An 18,536-nucleotide genomic window follows, 5' to 3' on the forward strand; every position below is an offset into this window, starting at 1 on the left:
ATAGAGGTTGTTTGGCAGGCTATTTTCAGACTTGGGTTGGGTTATGGAGGAACGGAATTCCAACCTCTTACAAAATAGGAGTAGTATAATGGAAAAAATGCTCATAAAGCAGTCCAGGGGGTAAGTAGATTCTTTAAACCGCAATTTATTAAGAACACAAGTTGAATCTGACCCATATTTCTTCACGTTTTGCTGGGGGTCCAAGTTTAAATATGACCTTCCTTTTACATATATTTTAGGAATTTATGTTCCATACACGTACGCGTATATCGTGTTTATGAACTTTTCGACGTTTAGTTGCATAACACATGGCATTGATGAATCTATTAAGATGGTGTAGTTCAGTTAGCTGTCCATTACTGTAATGTGAAGTTTCGAGGACATGATACATATAGAGGTTACATTGTGTATGTATGCCCCGTGCAAGTGCGGGTGTCAAAAGAATAGGCCTGCAGCAGCGCTAAGCTTGTCGTAAAAGGCGACTTAATAGGGGCACAGGAACCTAGCCGGGGGCTAGGCGCTCTGCCCATAGAGCAACTGGATGTTTGCCCCAGGTGGTGGAATGGGGTTGTCAGGCTATAATACGAAAAACCTGACCGCAAACCATAGTGGTGCACCGTGTTGGGAAAGATGCCACGTTCCTCGCACGTTAAAAAACCCTGCTGTGGTATTCGATAGGAGTAAGAACCTATACACTCCGCCACAGGAGGTTAAATTGCCCGACCCTACCCCTATCCATCCCCTTTTTCTAGTGGCAATCAAATTTGTCGACCCTATTGTCATTGTGTCCCATCCCTTGTTTTTATTTCATCATCATTCATGTTCATTTTATCATTCTTTTTATGTTCATGGCTTGAATATAGCTGAGTTATTGCTGCTCGGACGTTAAACCCCAACAATAAATCAATCGTAAAAGTGCAGTGTTCATGTAAGTATCTTCCCTAGGCTCCAATGATTTTTTTAACTATATATGTATATATCAGACTGTGTGTAATTCAACCATTTTTTAATGACTTCGTGCCAATAAAGTAAAGTTTGTACATGTACATAAAAATATAATTTTAGTCACCTTCATAGTTAAACATTGTACATGTAAATATTACTATTTTTTAGATATTTATCATATACAATCTATTATAATACTTAAATTTTTTATTTTAATTTCCGATTCATAAAAAAAAAACCATCACATTATGACTTTATGTCTTTAAAAAATATATGGCCATAGTGATGTCAGATGATGTTTTCCTTAGAATATTCAAAAGACATTGATTTTGAATTACACACTCAGTTAGATTTCTTGTATGATTATAGAAGTACCAGTTACAACATACACTCAATCAACAAATGCAGGCATTGATATACCACAATGTAAAAAAAAACAATATTTTTGATCATTTTTGTAAAGTATTAAAAATAAATGTCCAATCTTTTTCATATATTTGCATTTAATATGGATGGATCGCTTCTCTGTTAAAAGGATTAGGGTATTATTTTAAAGTATCAAGGTATTAATACTACATACGTAAAAATAACTAAATTTGGTTAAATTGTAAAGAAGATTTACAGGATTTAATGAAATAGTTTTTTTTAAAGTAAGTTTATGGCAGTGTTGTGAAGTGCTGAATGCACATACACGTCATGTTCTGAAACCAAATGAAACTGGCAGTGCCTCTGGTTATATTTTGTACAGCTGCAAAACAAGTACTATAGTATACAGTTCTTGCCCAAGGAAACATTTTACAGGCTATAAATATATATGATTATTTACAAGTTGATAAAATTGTTTGATACAAGATTTAGTTGAAATATTGATTTTGAAGTGTTAAATGTAAGCTAGTATCGATGGGTAAAGACCTTATAGAGATGTTATTTTTTTTCAGAAAATCACACACTGCTAATTTGGTCATAAAAAAGAGTAATTGACATACTTTTTAGGGAATTGAAAATGGAACATGTCCAAACCCCGAATTTTTCTGTATTATATATGCATATATTTAATGTAGTAGTGTCATCGCAAAAAATTACGGTCGTATATTGGTATGGTGCTGACAGCGGCGTCGTCGTCGGCGGCATCCGTGTCGTCGTCGTCCATCCGTATTCACTTGATTTTCCTGTGATGACTTTGTAGTTATGGTTGATCAATTATTATTTTGGTTGATCAATTGTTATGAAATTTTGATATTATTTTGCTAACTACAACAGGAATGCTCCTTTTCAATTTTGAGTTTATGGCCCCTACCACTTTGAAATTAGAGTCATCCATGTAGCCGACAGTGCACTGTTGGTTTCTGTTAATTTAAAAAAAAAACCTGTGAGTCTATAATTTTCCCAAACTAACCTACATAAAGTGAAATGGTTAATTCTTAACATAACATAGCAAGTTCAAGACATCCATACAAGTACACCTGCAAGAAAGAAGCATTGTAATGTTATATGACTTGCCTTATGGTTATGGCAAGCCATTGTCGAATTAGTTCCCCATAGTAATGCATTTTATTGATATCAGTAGATATTTAGTAACATATGTTGATGGATATTTATCAACATGTGCATAATTCAGTTATTGATATCAATAAATAGAATTTTCTAGACAATGCAAACACGCGTGCGTTCACCTTACCTGTGCCCCTGGTCCATGCTCCCAGTTTTTAGTGGAGTACGAGTTGTTCACTTAATTTTGTTACATTGTACATGCATGTATTATCTCAGTTACTTTTTGATCTTTGTTGTGTTTGTCTATTTTCTATGTTTAGTCTTGTCCCTGGATTATATTCTTTCGATGGAATCTTGGTTCCTTTGATTACTCTTTCAAGACAAAACTTGCTCTTCGGGTAAAACCAGTCTGCGTCCATACTTGCCCCTCGGGCAATACCAGTCTGTGTCCCCCACTTGTTCCTTAAAGAAAAACTTTTTCCTTTGAGAAAATATTAGTTCAATAAATTTCCTTACAGGAAAATGCTTGTTTTGAAAGTACCTTTATGGAAAATTGACTTGCAGTCGAAATTTCATCAAATGAAAAAAAAAGAATGTTAGGAAATAATATTTTGTCGAAAGAAAGCATATTTCCTTAGAGAACATCCGGTTTTTAATACTTACTTTGCTTAGATGGTAAGCATGGTAGGAATGTAACTTATGTCATTTTTTTACTAAGGATGTTAGTGCATCATCTTTGAAAAAAAGTTTTTCCTTCGAATTAAAATAGTGAAGACCATTTTTTGCACTCACCGGGAGCTATAAACTGGCTGTTATTCATTCCAGTTGTATCTTCATTTTTCTAACCGAAAATGTGCGCAAAGTCATAGCATAACCATCTTTTTTTTTTTTTTTTTTCTATTTTAAGCAGATCAAAGTTCCCTTTTATCTGCTATGGGTATTTAAAAATCAAAAGGTTTTCAAAATACATAATGCAATTTTTTAACAGAATAAATAATGTTCGTGTATGGAATCAATACAAAATTGGATATTCAGCATAATTTTTCTAATCACAATGTCCGAAAATTTTTACTTTAAAAGTACACAAAAGGTCTGCCTAAATTAATGAGAAATATGACTTTTAGTACATTCTACATGTACCTATAGGATTGGGGAAATTGTCCCGAGCAGTATCAAGTATGATACTATATGTATACGACGACGTCTAGCCTAGAAGTTGGTTCAAAATGCATTATTATTAATATTAATATCATAAATCAGGTTATACAATAAAAACACGTTCTACATATATTTATATGGTGATTCTTTATTACAAAAAGCTTGTTATTTTGAATATGAAGAATGCTTGTTCAAATATACATTTATAGATCTTTTTTTCCGATCACATTGATTAGTGTTTGTCCGAACCTCATTTTGAAATTTCCTTCATCTTTTCTTCGTCCAAACACGCCAATTTTGGGATAGGGGAAATTACCTATTTTCATGTCAGCATATCGACCACATGGTCCTTCATAATTGACAATGTTTTCTTCTTTAGAACTTAAATAGTTGATAAATATTTTGCAGTTATGTAACGACCATTTAGTGTTGAAAATGAATCCGCCCCATTCAGATTCTCCTCCTTTGTATGGGAGCGTAGCATTCCATAAGATTTTCCATGTGTGCTTTCCTGTTGGGGAATCGCATTCCTCTGATTCAATATCTTTTTTGTATGAGCAGCGAGTTTTCAGATCTTTTTCTGGATAAATAAATTCCCTTGGATCATGCCGCAATCCAATGATAACTTTGTCACCCATTTTTTTCATTGTCAACGGTGGCCGACCACCATGCATGTACAGAATAGTGTCGTTATTCAAGAATTTTCCTTTATAGCATGGGCCATATTTCTCACACAATGCCAGAAACTCTTCTGTTAACAGGTAGTCTGTTGTATTTTTTATCTTGTTATAAACCAGTCTGTGGTCTGATGTCCCCATAAATCTTATTATTGAAGTTCCATCCGGTAGACTCCTTAAATCGTGCATGTTGACAGCAACAATTAGGATTTCTTCAAAGTACCTGTCATCCTTTGGTTGGTTTAGAAATTTACTGCATTCTGGTGGGGAACAGAAGACTTTACCATTTGTCCAGTAACCACCAGCACGACAGGGAGTTGCCTCGACCCTTGAAATTTCGTTTGCAGAACTGAAACACAAAGTCATAATAATTAGAATAAATTGATTACAAATACAAATAAACGTTGCATAAACTTTGATTTTTAAATTTTCATTTCAAATATATATATATATATATATATATATATATATATATATATATATATATATCATGAGTATCAAGAACACGTGGTTCGTTATGGCGTATCGATCTGCATGATTTGTTCAACATGTCATATTTTTCCTTTCATCTTTCGTCCAAACCGGCCGTGGCATTTTATAAGTAACTCGGCGGGTTTTTCTATAAAAGTAGACGACTCTTAATCAACTTGTGCTCCTAGTCTTCCGGTGAATCCGGGTTGTTCTTTTAAATCAGTTTTTCCTCTCTATTCTTTTGAATTTTGAATCGTGGTTCTCTTGATTACTCCATCATGTGAAAAGTTACCATAAATTTCACATGAAGACTCAATTCAATCGAACTTCACGTTAACTCTGTCAAAAACACTATCTGCTTTAATAATTCAAATGAAAATCACGTAAAACGTAGCTAAATCTGTGACTGTAAATGGTATATTTGGGATAAGCTATGAGGTTTTGAATGTGGAGAATAGGAAAATTAATTTCATCGAAATTGTTATTTTTTTTAAAAACTGCAATGTTTATTGCTAATGAAATGATTTTCCATTTGGTGTTGTGAATTTTCCATGGGTTATGAGGAATAGGTGTATATACGAAACTCATAAAATTTTAAAGCTGCAAGCTCATTATTTCGGCGTTTTACAAAGTAGTTAATCATTGGAACTAAATACGGCATCGAGACCATTGATATAAAAACAAATAAATATAACTTACCTTTTAAAATGTATATCAAACGATTTGAAATAATTATTATGTGTGGATGAGCAGTATCGTGGTGTGCCGTCTGTAAAATTCAAGTGACCTTGGAAAACAGTATACAGGGTTGTATCAAAAAAGAAATCTAGACGCTCGTTGTCAAAGTAGATAAACTCTGATGGTTTGTCGTCTGTTACACTTGCGCATCTTACGTGAGGGCTTATGGCAGTAAATTTCGCAAGTGGGTGCCTTTAATGGAAAAGAAAATGGTGTCATAATGAATGCTCACTCGTGTGTCATTGAAATTCAGTAAAAAAACAAATGTAAATTTATTAAGTAAGAATGTTCTTAATCGTACCCTATCAGACGTAAAATGGCACCGAAGTCTAAGTATAAAGATATGAAATAAAATCTTCTAATTTATTTTGCTGAACATGGCAGTGTAAATGGTTGAAATTAATCTCCTGCACAGACGACCTATTACCGCTTCCTGATTTACTAAGTATCAGTCCGCTAGCTTATAGGCTCTGCTATACTAGCAGCAAAAAGATTCCCTGGGAATGATCACCACTCATTATATACCAATACGCTTGGCTGTTTAGAGTACTCTACTAATCTGTATAGAGCGGTGGAGAGTATGGCAGAATAGCGAATACACTATTGTGCAAGAGATTGGGTTGAAATTGGCTCATGATTAAATAGTAATTTAGTTTTAGTTTTAGTTACTTTTTCTCGTAACGACAGTATGTAATAAGACTTCAAAAAGATAGTTTAGATGAAAATGAGTTTTCTTGCTGTGCAAGAAGCGTTTTCAATTTTCATGAAAATTACTAAAGTTATCCTTCTTAGCTTAAGGATGTAGACTTAGGGTAAGGGACATAACTCATGAAATCAGTATATATTTGCATTATATTCGATTTCACCAAAGCCTATCAAGCTTTTATTTGACATAGAATGAAATCAATCCAAGTTACATTGACGCTTACATGACATTGATGTAAAATGCTGAATACAAACGTTCCAATAATTTGTAAGGGTTATGTCCTTTACACTAGGTCTACCTCCTTAAGTATGAATAAAAAAAAATGTTGTATGAAATAACATATTTATAACCATTCATCTCATCTTCTTAAACCCTATACTACTTGAAATGCGCCGAAAAAAAAGAAATGGGCATTATTTACTTTTGACGTTGTTGTTGAAAAAAGATCTATGAAATAAAACAATCGCATCAGACAGGAAATTATGTCACGTTAGAATGTCCATAACTTTGCCATGAAAATTTTTTTTAAAGAAAATTATTTCTACTTTAAAATAAAAGTTGTAAAATTAAGAGGTGGTCTAATTTTATGAATAAATTGGGATAAAATTATTAGGGGAAATGTCAGGAAAAAAATTAAATGCATTTTATATACAATTTCAAGACATTGACATGGCATGAAAATATCTTTTCATAATTATATATATTATTATCATATATTATTTTGTTTTGTTTTTTGTTTTTTGAATTTTCTCTGCTATGATGCTAACATATGTGTTGATCTGATCCAAAAGAAGTGATCGTTTAGATGACGTACAATCTTTCAACAATCATATAGGATTTGTAAACGTCGCATCTTTTCCAAAGAACTTGAGAGAAAGAATACTACAGTATATATGAAGTCAGCATCATAACTTGACCTACATTTAGAAATCGATGTAAAGGGAATTGTTTTTAAACTCATAACCAAACTATACGACAAACGCGATTGACTCATCAATCCGTATTGTCAACTTTACTTTCATCTGTGGTAACATCCCTTCAGCACTTGCATATGGAAATTCATACCACAACTCATATGTTATGTCAGAGCCTATGCAGATTTTTTGTACCGTACCTAGACTTCGTACAAAAATACTTCTGGAACATGGTGCTAAAAGTAATCACTACAGAAGTTTTATGGTTGTTATCATGTATTGAACTCGTGGATCGTTCTGATGTTTCCATCTGCATCATGAAAAACCGAAATTTTCATCGTGTCATAGTCAACATTACCTTTTGCGTCTTCCCAGGACGTGACATTTTAAGGTATTCGGCGGGTGTCGCTAAAAAAAGCAGAGAACGCTTAACCTGTAGGTGCTACTGATCTATGGAATCCGGGTTGTTCATTTACATTTGTTTTGTTTTGTTTTATTTTGTTTTGTTTTGTTTTGTTTGTTTGTTGTTTGTTGTTTTTTTTTTTTTTTTTTTTTTTTTTTTTTTTTAATTGTATGTGATATAATAGTTATTTCATGATATTTTTATTATAAGAAGTAACACGCTCTCTGTCTGTATATAAAATTGTGTCCATCATCTCATAGACCAAATTTAGTAATGTACGCAGGTTATTTAGTGTACACCATGTGATTGGGATTATTTCTTCATAGACCAAAAAAAGTATGTAACAGCCAATCCTTAATATTTTATGTTCCTATTTTTCCTGTCTAGTCTTTATCCTTTGATCAAGCGGGGTGTCCAATGCTCAAGTTCAACGGGCAAGACATTTTCACAAGGTAGCAGTTCGGGTCGTCAACACTCTTCTGCTAGTTCCGCAATATTATTGGACGACGTTTTAAATTTTATAGACGACATTTTAAAAGGGCCTTTTTTCTAAATGCAGTATCAAAAATAGAAAAACTTGTAGAATTTTGATTTCTGACAAAATCTTTACCAGTAATCTTACTAACAGGTCATGCACTACAAGAAATTTTATAGACGACCTTTTAAAGGGGCCTATTTCTAAATGCAGTATCAAAAATAGAAAAACTTGTAGAATTTTGATTTCTGACAAAATCTTTACCGGTAATCTTACTAACAGGTCATGCACTACAAGAAGTTTTATAGACGACCTTTTAAAGGGGCCTATTTCTAAATGCAGTATCAAAAATAGAAAAACTTGTAGAATTTTGATTTCTGACAAAATCTTTACCAGTAATCTTACTAACAGGTCATGCACTACAAGAAGTTATGACAACGTGAATTGCATTTAATGTACGCTATTTGAACTTATATTTGTTGATGAAACGAAGGACCGGTTAAACAAAAGAATGTGCGGCCATTGATATGACATAAATGACAACAATAATCCTCAGAAGAGGAAATTACACAACAATGTGCCTGAGTGCTTGTTTTAGTTTTGTGAATGTAGAATAATCTGCACAAGTGCAACGGATCCTTCAAGTCTACATTTATTAAATAATGTATGTTTTATACATAAACAAAAGTACATAAAGTGTTTACCTGCTTTTGACATCCATACACTTAAACACATTCATAAACAGGAACAAAATCTTAACTTTACAAACCTGTTGATTATTTTTTTTTCAGGTTCCTGTATACATGTACGTGTATTTGTATCACTCAAAATTCTCCTTTTGTAAGGATTGGTTTAAATCATTTCTCCATTGGAAATGGTAAAAATTTGATTTTCAACATTTGAGCTTTAGCATAATAAGTGGAGAAATAGTTTAGGAAAAAGAAATGTGGTTGTATCAATGTACATTTCTATGCTCATTTTATTATAATATTACACATGTGCATGTAAAATACATTGTATATGCAATCTTCTGTAAACAATGTTTTCTAGCCATAGTGATGTCAGATGGTGTTTTCATTAGAATAGTCAATAATTTTGAATTACACAGTGAGAATTACTGTACGTTTAAAGATAATTTTACAAATAACGACATACTCTAAATCAGCAATTTCTAATTTCTATCAAATACATGTAGGCATTGGTATACAACAATTAAAAAAAAACAATTATGATAATTTGATGCATTATATTAGCTACTTTGTTCCTGGACTACATTCTTTTGATTTCCGCTAGAATCTTGGTTTCCTCGATTACTCCTTATTGTATTCCTTATCTAATACTGGTAACTAATGTATTAGTTGAGTTGAGGTTTTCTATTTGTTTTGTTGTTACTGCTTTCGAGTTCAATATCGTGGAAGGGACCACTTTGGTCAATCAAGCATTTATTAAGTGACAGAAAATTTCCACTTGTAGGTGGTACATGTTACTACATTGGAAGCGATTGAGTGACCCAGATTCGTAATTCTTAATACCTGCATTTGAAAAGTACATGTATTACTTTCCTTTATGTATCTACAAAAAAGAAATCTGAACAGCTTAAATGGCTGAATTGGTAATGTTAGAAATCTGGAAACTATTTCATTTGCTCCAGCAGGTCCATTTTTTTCTTATTTATAACAATCATTCCTTCAGATTATGCTTAAGGTATATCATCTCTAATATTTCTAGTAGATACGTTTTTCTTGTTTTCTTTAAGATTACATTGAATGAAACTCAGAATTTCAATATCAAAACAGAGGTCACTGATTTCGAGAAAATAAAAAGGCAATTTTCATATGGATTCTGTTAGGGAACTTCACTCTTTCGCAAACTTTAAAAAAAAACTGATTTTTTTCCTAATTTATATAAAGAACACGTTACTGACATTTTTTTCTTATTGAAAAGAGAAAGTTGTTGGTCACTGAATTTTTTTCTTGTAATATTTAAAAAATTAATTTTCATTACATTTCTATAGAATATTTTCCGGTCAGTTTTCTCCCCTTAAACATGTTAAAAGAGACTTTGTACATTTAGTGATATAATTTTTTTCGTAATATTTTTTGGATAATTGAATTATACAGTTTTACATCATTTTAAACATCATTATAAGTTCACTTAAAATAGATATGTCTGTATGATTTTGCAAGATGAAAACTAAACATGGGTATTCTACTGAAGTATTTCATATGAAAAAAAATAAGCGTATTTTCATTATTTCAAAACTCCTTCATCATCTAAAACTGGATCAAAATGTGAAGCATTAGGTGGACCATAAGAATGTTTAACGACAAGTCTTATTTGAACAATAATGTAATGTATCTTCAATCGAAATAAAAAAAGTTCAAGGTGTGTTATGGGAGGATGCATTTAACTTCAAAAAGTCATTTTATTGACTTGGTCGCTCCACTAATTTGCCCACAATTACCGTGTAAATAACACCCAAACATAATGGTTCATACCGAGATCACAAAAACAATATCACCTATATTTAAAACAAAAAAGAAAAATGTTGCATTCATGAAAAAATACACACTGAAACAGTATACATTTAAGGCTTACTCTTCATGATTACGGCAATCCTCGATAGCTAGGTGGTCCACAAGTGCTTCCTGGGTAAACGTCGATGTACATACTTTCACAAGAAAACAGCAGAGTATAACATTCAAAACAGTTGCCTCCATCTCCAGCAAATGACGGCGGACAGCTACAGACTGTTTATAAATACTCACTTCGATTTGGCCTTGGAGCATTCAAAGTACTAGTGACCTTGGGTTTTCCTTTTAAGCTGTAAATATATGCACATTTTCCCAAGTTAAATACTAATAATTTTGCAAATTTACCATTCAAGAGATTTTTGAAGCGATATGAAATTACTTTATGTTAAAACTTAAATTTTGTCAGCGTGGCGTGAATTACGAGTTCATCAACCCATTCAGGAGCATCTGAATATAATTTACTCGACAATTTGAAAGGATACAGACCTAGAAAAAACTTTGTGATTTGTACGAACATAATTATCGCAATGGTATATCTTTGTTATCATGGATAAAGAGTCGCGATCATTTACCATAAAGTTCTTGTTAAAAAAAAACATTTGAACTTCATCCTAGACTTCAGTGAAATAGTAAATATGACAATCCTTTCTACAACTACGATACTGATTGTTACTTTATCACGTAACTGTTTGAACTGTGGTCATTTCAGCCCTCCTCTGTCTAAGACTCTGGCAAAGTGTGTATAAGTTCTGGCACATGAAGAAAAAAAACGCAGAGATTTTGCTACATTTTCCAAGTATTTTTACCTAATAGCATCAAGAATTTACTACCGAAGTGTTTTTGTAAAGTTTGTCTTTTTAAGAGTAATCAAGGGAACGAAGATTCTAGCTGAAATAAAAAAATTGTAATCCAAGGACAAAGACCAGACATGGGAAACTGACAAACAAAACAAAGAACATAAAATAACTAAGATAATACATATAAAATAACAAAAGTACATGAGCAACTCGCTAAAAACTGGGAGCATGGACTATGGTAAGCGTCCTCTGCTTTTCTAGAAACACCCGCCGAGTTGTCCATAAAAAGTCAAGTCCGGGGTAGACGAAAGAGGAAAGAAAAACTATGACACGTAGCACAAAAAAGTTTTCATGGTGTAGATGGATACACCATAACGATCCACGAGTTCATGATGACGACCATAAATTTTTTGTAGTGATAACTTCAATTTTGTAGCAACATAACCCTGTTCCAGAAGCCTAATGTAATAAGTCTAGCGCGATACAAAAAGTCTGCGTAGTTACAGCTAGCTCTGACATAAAGTATGAGTTGTGATATGTAAACATAGGAGCTGAATAGATGTTGCCACAGATGAAAAGACATTGAAAGCTTAAGCGTAGTGAGTTGAAATGCACTATGAGAAAATGGCGGAACAATTTTCCCACACTTCTTTCCAATATGAGCAGTCAAAAAATATCTACATCATAGATGCTTCAGAATAAATTGAAACAGTTTTTCAGATGTTTTCTAGATTTGTTTGAGACAAAAACAAAAACCAAATTGAGAAAATGTCGTGCCATCCATCGCCAGATTCTTATACAGAATGGTAATCAAAACGTTTTGTCACTTTTTTCTAAATACATTCGAAATACGAGAATGAAAAGTTTCGTGTGCTGATTTGAGCACTTAGTTAAAAAAATATCAAAATGGTTTAAATTTTTATCATAGCCAATTCTCATAAACTACTTTTAAAACATACTTTTATCTTAAACATGAAAAAAGTAGCTCTGAATGTAACTGAATAAGAGCGTGTCAATATTTTTTATCCATTGAGATATAACAAAATTATTTTAACCAATCAGATTACAGTATTTATCTCAAATTAATTTATTCCATATTGAAGTCGCATTGTAGTGTTTTTTATTGCAGGCAGTATAGTCTATTTGATTTCTGTAGGATTATATAACAAAATTAGAAATGGAGAAATGGGTAAATTGGGTAGAATCATAACATATATTGCAAATTTCGGTACGTTGTATATGTTTGTCAAGGAGTAAGCTCTCGTTATCAGCATTTGAACAAAAGAGCAATCATGGAGCACTCAAAACGGACATGCAATGGGAAAATATATCTAGCATCGACAAGATCTGCCATGTGTTAAGCCGTCATGTTCAATGGAGGTTTGAATTGTGTGAATACTGCAAATTCAGGTAAACAATACAAAGGAATGGTGGTTATATTTTTTTCGGTCTGAATCACATGTTGCACACTAAAGAACCAACTTAGAAGGTTATTTTCAAGTGTACATCACGGGCATTGAGTTTATGTCAAATAGATCAAAAAATATAACAGTCATTTCTTATAATTTAATTTTAGTATCAGATTTTAACGACTAAATCAACAAAAAAAGGTTGATGACATCATAGTCACATAATAAAAGTTGGTCAATAAGATGATGGACAAAATTCTTTAGTGTAACATCTTAAATTAAATTATTATAAAAGACCATAAAATATGTTGTTGTTGACATAAATAAAACCAATCACATATTTTGTTTTTAGGTAATGACGGCGGCAAGCTTGATTCTGTAAATAAATGGCATAAAACCATTTAAAGTTAACATGACCTTGGCTTTTCCTAAAAAGCTGTAAAACAGTGATTCATTTTCACATGTTACAATACTAATCATTTCTTGAAAATTTTCCATTTAAGAGATTGTCTCTACGATATGAAATTGCTGTACAGTGTATTTAATGTTTAAACTAAAATTTTGTCAGTTTTGTGTGAAGTTCAGCATCTAAATATTTTAAAATAACTCGACAGTTTGAAAGGATGTAGACCTACAAAAAAAACTCGTAGTTGGCACGAACATATTTATCGCAATAGTATATCGTTTGTAATACGTGACAAAGATTCACGTTCATTTACCATTAAGATCAGATTAAAATTAGACTGTTTCTGTTGTAAACCACAAGGCCAAGAAATTTTATTTATCTGTTAAAGGTTACTTTGGGTAAAAAAGAGTAAGTAGTCAAAATAATGTAATATTTTTTTAATTATTTGATGTAGACACTTATGGGGGTTTCTGGACTTTATTAGTGCTCAACTAAAGCTGATAATTTAGCAGCATTCCATTAAAACAACAACAACAAAATGTATACTAGGTAGACAGTAGACAGAAAAAAGAGGGTAGGCCTGAACATAAGAACTTAATCCATGGCCGCATTGCTGTAACAAAAAAAAAATGATTTTTTTTCAAATATGTATTGTCTGTTAAATTATCATAAAACCTATTTTTAACTCTACCTATTGTCCCGGTCTTACTGTACTTGATATTGTTTTAAATAATGTTCATTAGGTGCATCAGAGAGTGTTGTTAATAATAAAACAGGGTCATGACTAGGTTATTATGATGAGGCAAAAAAGACTTCGCCGAGGGCAGGGAGTCTAGGGTAATTGAATCAAAATCCTAGTTTCTGGGCATTTCCATGACTCTATCTGACCTCCGAATCTTGACGATCTCTCAACAAAACTTTTGGTAAAATTGGCTACATGTACGAGGAGATACGGAGATATATAACAAAAATTAAACTGGGAATTTATTACTGGTTGCGCTAACGAATGCAATGACGGTAAGGTAAAAAAAAACAGCAGACAAAGATGTACACAATTTTTCCCTTAACGAGTTATGCTTCTGTGCACATGAAGCATGGCTTCATCACACAGACGTTCTCCAGTTATAGTAGTACGCTCCCACGTTTTAATCCCAGTAAGGCCGAAAATTATCATTCACAACATACAGATGTAACAGGAGGAAAGATGTAAGTATCAGCATCTAGCAAACTAGTACAACCCAATATTTTTTGTCTGTCGAAAGTCAGGAGATCGGGAAGATGAAATATGTGGAAAATACATTCGATTGGAACATAATTTTTGTAGGATAAAACTGGATTGGAGCTGGTATATCACTTCTTATAATCATTTTCTTTATTTCCGTAGTAACAAGGGACTCGACCTTTTTTAACTGATTTTTAGGTGTTTTGTTTAATTGTGCAATATTTTTTCCACAGTGGCCTGATTTTAAAGGGAGTGTGTGATAACGCCCAAGTACGTTAACCCCACCGCATTGTTTGCGCCTGTCCTAAGTCAAGAATTTCTGGCCCCTTTATCTTGTTTCGTTTTCACTTTCAGTTTATTTTTATGTTACTTGAATATATATAGAAGTAGCTTGTTCAGTGCACCTATGTACCATAATGTTTTGGGGCCAGCTGCAGCTTGCCCTGTGCTGTGAGGGACCTCGACGTTTATTGAAGACCAATGGGTTGCCCTGAGCTGACAGTTTCATTTCAGTGGATTTGATGTCTCTTTGAAGTATTCACCATACACATTCTTGTTATATTTAGTGCAGTATCCGCGCCTACCATCTGATTTTGCAAAAATCCGGTCTTCGACTAATTTTCGGAGACATAACTACAGGTTTTAAAAGTTAACACGACCGTTATGATCAAATGACTGTCATGGAATGTAATACCCATGTTCCTTCCTAAAGATTCCTGGCTGCACGAGGTATATATAATCATGTCAGTCATCCTTATTGGTTGAGACAGCGAAAAACAAAGCGATCTATTATAACGTTATTTATGTATTGAATACGGTGAAATATATTAACAGTTTCTCGATCATTGGTCCTCGGATCTGTTAAAATATTGCTAATATTTTCATGAGGCATTTGCCTCAATGTAGTTACGGCCAAAGTTTGGAATTGGTCAGAAACTGATTGATCTCTGTTAGCTTAGGGTTGGTTCTGTAACTTGAATGTTTCATTGTGTCATAAGTTTAGCTTTAGAGTAATAAAGATGCTGTTGATTCAAGCTCTTCTCTCTTCAATTGATTTAGTATTAGAAATGGATAGAATCCCGGATAATACCAAGCTAGAACTATACAAAATGAGCAATGTCACACATCAAAACGTAACACTACATACCTACTTTGTCCTGGTTGCACCAGTAGGCGCAGATTCAAAGGACTAGCCTCTTCCACGCTTCGTTGTCTTCCAGTTGAGTCAAGGTTATTCCTATCTCTTTTATTTATCACCTCAACATTCAGCCTCCGTGTGGCCTGTGAGTGACTCTACTCCCTATATCCTTCTGTATTAAGGTCAAAATAAGTATTTCAGCATATGATTAATTCAATTTACACATATGCGTAAATCAAATTTTGCATAATATGCGTAATTATTTATGTCAAAAGAATTGGCCTGCAGCAGCACTAAGCTTGTCGTAAAAGCCGACTAAATAGTGCTGAGGAACCTAGCCGGGGGCTAGGCGCTCTGCCCACAGAGCAACTGGGATGTGTGCCCCAAGTGGTGGAATGGGGTACCCCTGGCGTGTTACATGCTGCTGTTGACAGGCTATAATACGGAAAACCTGACCGCAAACCATAGTGGTGCACCGTGTTGGGAAATATGCCACGTTCCTCGCACGTTAAAGAACCCTGCTGTGGTATTCGATAGGAGTAGGAACCTTTGCACTGCGCCACAGGAGGCTAAATTGCCCGACCCTACCCATCCCTCCCTTTTATCTTGTGGCAATCAAAATTTGTCGACCCTATTATCCTTGTGCCCCATCCGTTTTTTCATTTCATCATCATAATTTCATGTTCATTTTTTCACCCTTTTCATGTTCATCGCCTGAATATATATGAAATAATGCTGCTCGGGCGCATTTTTTCATTTTATTCATTTTACCCCAAAACCCTTAGTGTTACTGCAACGGTATTGGTACCATTGTAAAGCTGTGACATTGTGCGACATGATGATACATACATGTACATATGTAAGTTTACTTCGTTTTGAAGAAAGAAGAAGTTCGTGGAATCAAAATACTTAAAAAATTGATTTTTGCCTCAACGAGGTATAAAAAGTAGCCGAAAAATACAAAATGCTTCAGTGAATTTTTTGGCGACAAAAATATTCTGAAGTGGGAGGTATAAGGGTACCTGAAAATCATATTTTGGTTGATGAGTGTGGGGGTGCACGGGGGTTATCTCAGCCCACGTACTACTACGCAGACTTTTTGTATCGCGCTAGACTTCTTACAATAAGGCTTCCGGAACAGGGTTATGTTGCCACAAGAAGTCATGTTGAAGTCATCACTACAGACGTTTTATGGTCGTCATCATAAACTCGTGGATCGTTATGGTGTATTCATCTGCATCGATTTGTTCCACGTGTCATAGTTTTCCATTCATCTTTCGTCTACCCCCGGACTTGAATTTTAATGAGCAACTCGGTGGGTTTTTCTAGAAAAGCAGAGAACGCTTACCCTACTGGTGCACCTGTTCCATACTCCCAGGTTTTAGTGGAGTCCGAGTTGCTCATTTACTTTTGTTATATTGTGTGTATTACTTTAGTTATTTTATGTTCTTCGTTGTCTTTGTCCCTGAATCACAATTATTATTCCGCTGGAATCTTGGTTCCCTTGATTACTCTTGTATATAATATTAGATAAAAAAAAATAATACAATATTAACAAAATACTGATTAGAAGCACTTTCAGATATAAGCATAGCACAAAGTTAATGTAATTTTAAACAATTTTTTACTCTCGAAGTTGCTGGCATGCAATCTTGAGTGGGTTGATGAGTTGGATGCATGTCTGATCGCTCTTTTAATGAAGAAGCGAGAATGCAAGGGGGGGGGTAATTTGAGTTCCTAAGTGACCGTCTATAGTTATTTAGACAGGTAGTAGATTCTGTTTGAGGTTGAGGCGTTAGCCGAATCCCTCCAACAGATCTACTGTCTGTCTAAATAATCATTGACGGAGACGGCTTATCCATATTATGAGGATATAAATTAATCTTTGTATCGAACTACATTTGTATATTTATCGAAGTTTTTTTGGAAATAATTCGGTGGTTACTGGGTTATATTTTTTGTCTTGGCGTCAAATGTACACTCTGGGCAGTGGCCAGTGACTTGATTGAACTATCTTTGTCCTGACATTCAGATCAAATTGTTTGAAAGTGCTATTATTTGTCTCTACATCATTCTTATTAGTTGATGGATTTTCCTTTTATGGTCATTTGCATATTTGTCATCCAAATATTTTCACCAATGGCGGATAAATTTTCTATGTATCATCCTCATTTGCTTATTGTTGCTTCGGTTATCTGGAGGAATGGTTTTATCCAATCACGAGTGATTCGTACAAAAATGCTAAAATGTCTACTATCCTAAAGCATAATTACTACTTTGTATCAAATCTTATTGATATTTCAGTCGTTTGTACAGTTACCTCCCTTATCCAATGTTAGTTTCTATAGAAAATTTCTCGTTTTTGCCATTAAATTTCATTGTACATGTTTCTACAGTTATCTGGACTGTAATGCTGTAGATCAACATTTTGAAATTCCCTATTGCACTTAGTTCAAGGTTAAGGACAACTGATTGATTGGACTAGTACTGGGAACCTCCAAACATTTCACATAGGATTCCTCAATGATCCTATGATAGCTGTAGATTTTTACACAATTATTAATTAATCAACATCAACAAAAGCATTGTCAGAATTTTTAAAGTTGCAGAGTATAACCCTATAAAAATCTTTGGTCTTTATCTTCAAACAATCAAGTTGACCCCAGGGGGCTTGCTCCCAGTATCAAAAATGCAGTCAGACTAGTATATATTTCATTTTATATACAAGCAGAGACCTATAATTAATTGCATGTCTATGATACTGGTCAAAACTATATATCCATTTCCTTTACAATACTGAAACTTAAAAGATTCAATTCAAACACTCTGTCACATTCCAAGCTAAAACACAACAGAATGTTTTCCAATAAAAAAAATTGGCCAAAATAGAGACAAATTCTTTTTATGAAGACTCTTCTTTAAAGAAATCGTCAGGCCATGAAAGGAGTTCTTAAATTCTTCTTTACATCAATAACCTATAGCATGCAAACGTACATGCTCACTATTTCCTTTAATGGTACAAACAGTATCATCAACAGAACTATAAATGTAT

At 33.6% G+C, this 18,536-nt stretch overlaps 1 protein-coding gene across 1 annotated transcript; it reads right to left on the reverse strand.

Annotated features, from left to right (window-relative positions):
* Positions 1 to 3,726: 3,726 nt before the first annotated feature.
* Positions 3,727 to 10,763, reverse strand: LOC148604853 (uncharacterized). Its single transcript, XM_088550740.1, has 3 exons — positions 10,577 to 10,763; positions 5,442 to 5,672; positions 3,727 to 4,620 (listed from the first exon to the last, which is right to left on the reverse strand). Exons 1-3 carry the CDS (start codon positions 10,696 to 10,698, stop codon positions 3,798 to 3,800), a joined length of 1,176 nt encoding a protein of 391 aa, XP_088406866.1. The 5' UTR covers positions 10,699 to 10,763; the 3' UTR covers positions 3,727 to 3,797.
* Between the last annotated feature and the right edge of the window lie 7,773 nt (positions 10,764 to 18,536).

This window comes from Perna viridis, chromosome 10 (assembly GCF_037379345.1).
Source record: "Perna viridis isolate PV_CMFRI_1.1 ecotype Kerala chromosome 10, ASM3737934v1, whole genome shotgun sequence".
In the NCBI taxonomy this organism is placed as follows: Eukaryota; Metazoa; Mollusca; class Bivalvia; order Mytilida; family Mytilidae; genus Perna; species Perna viridis.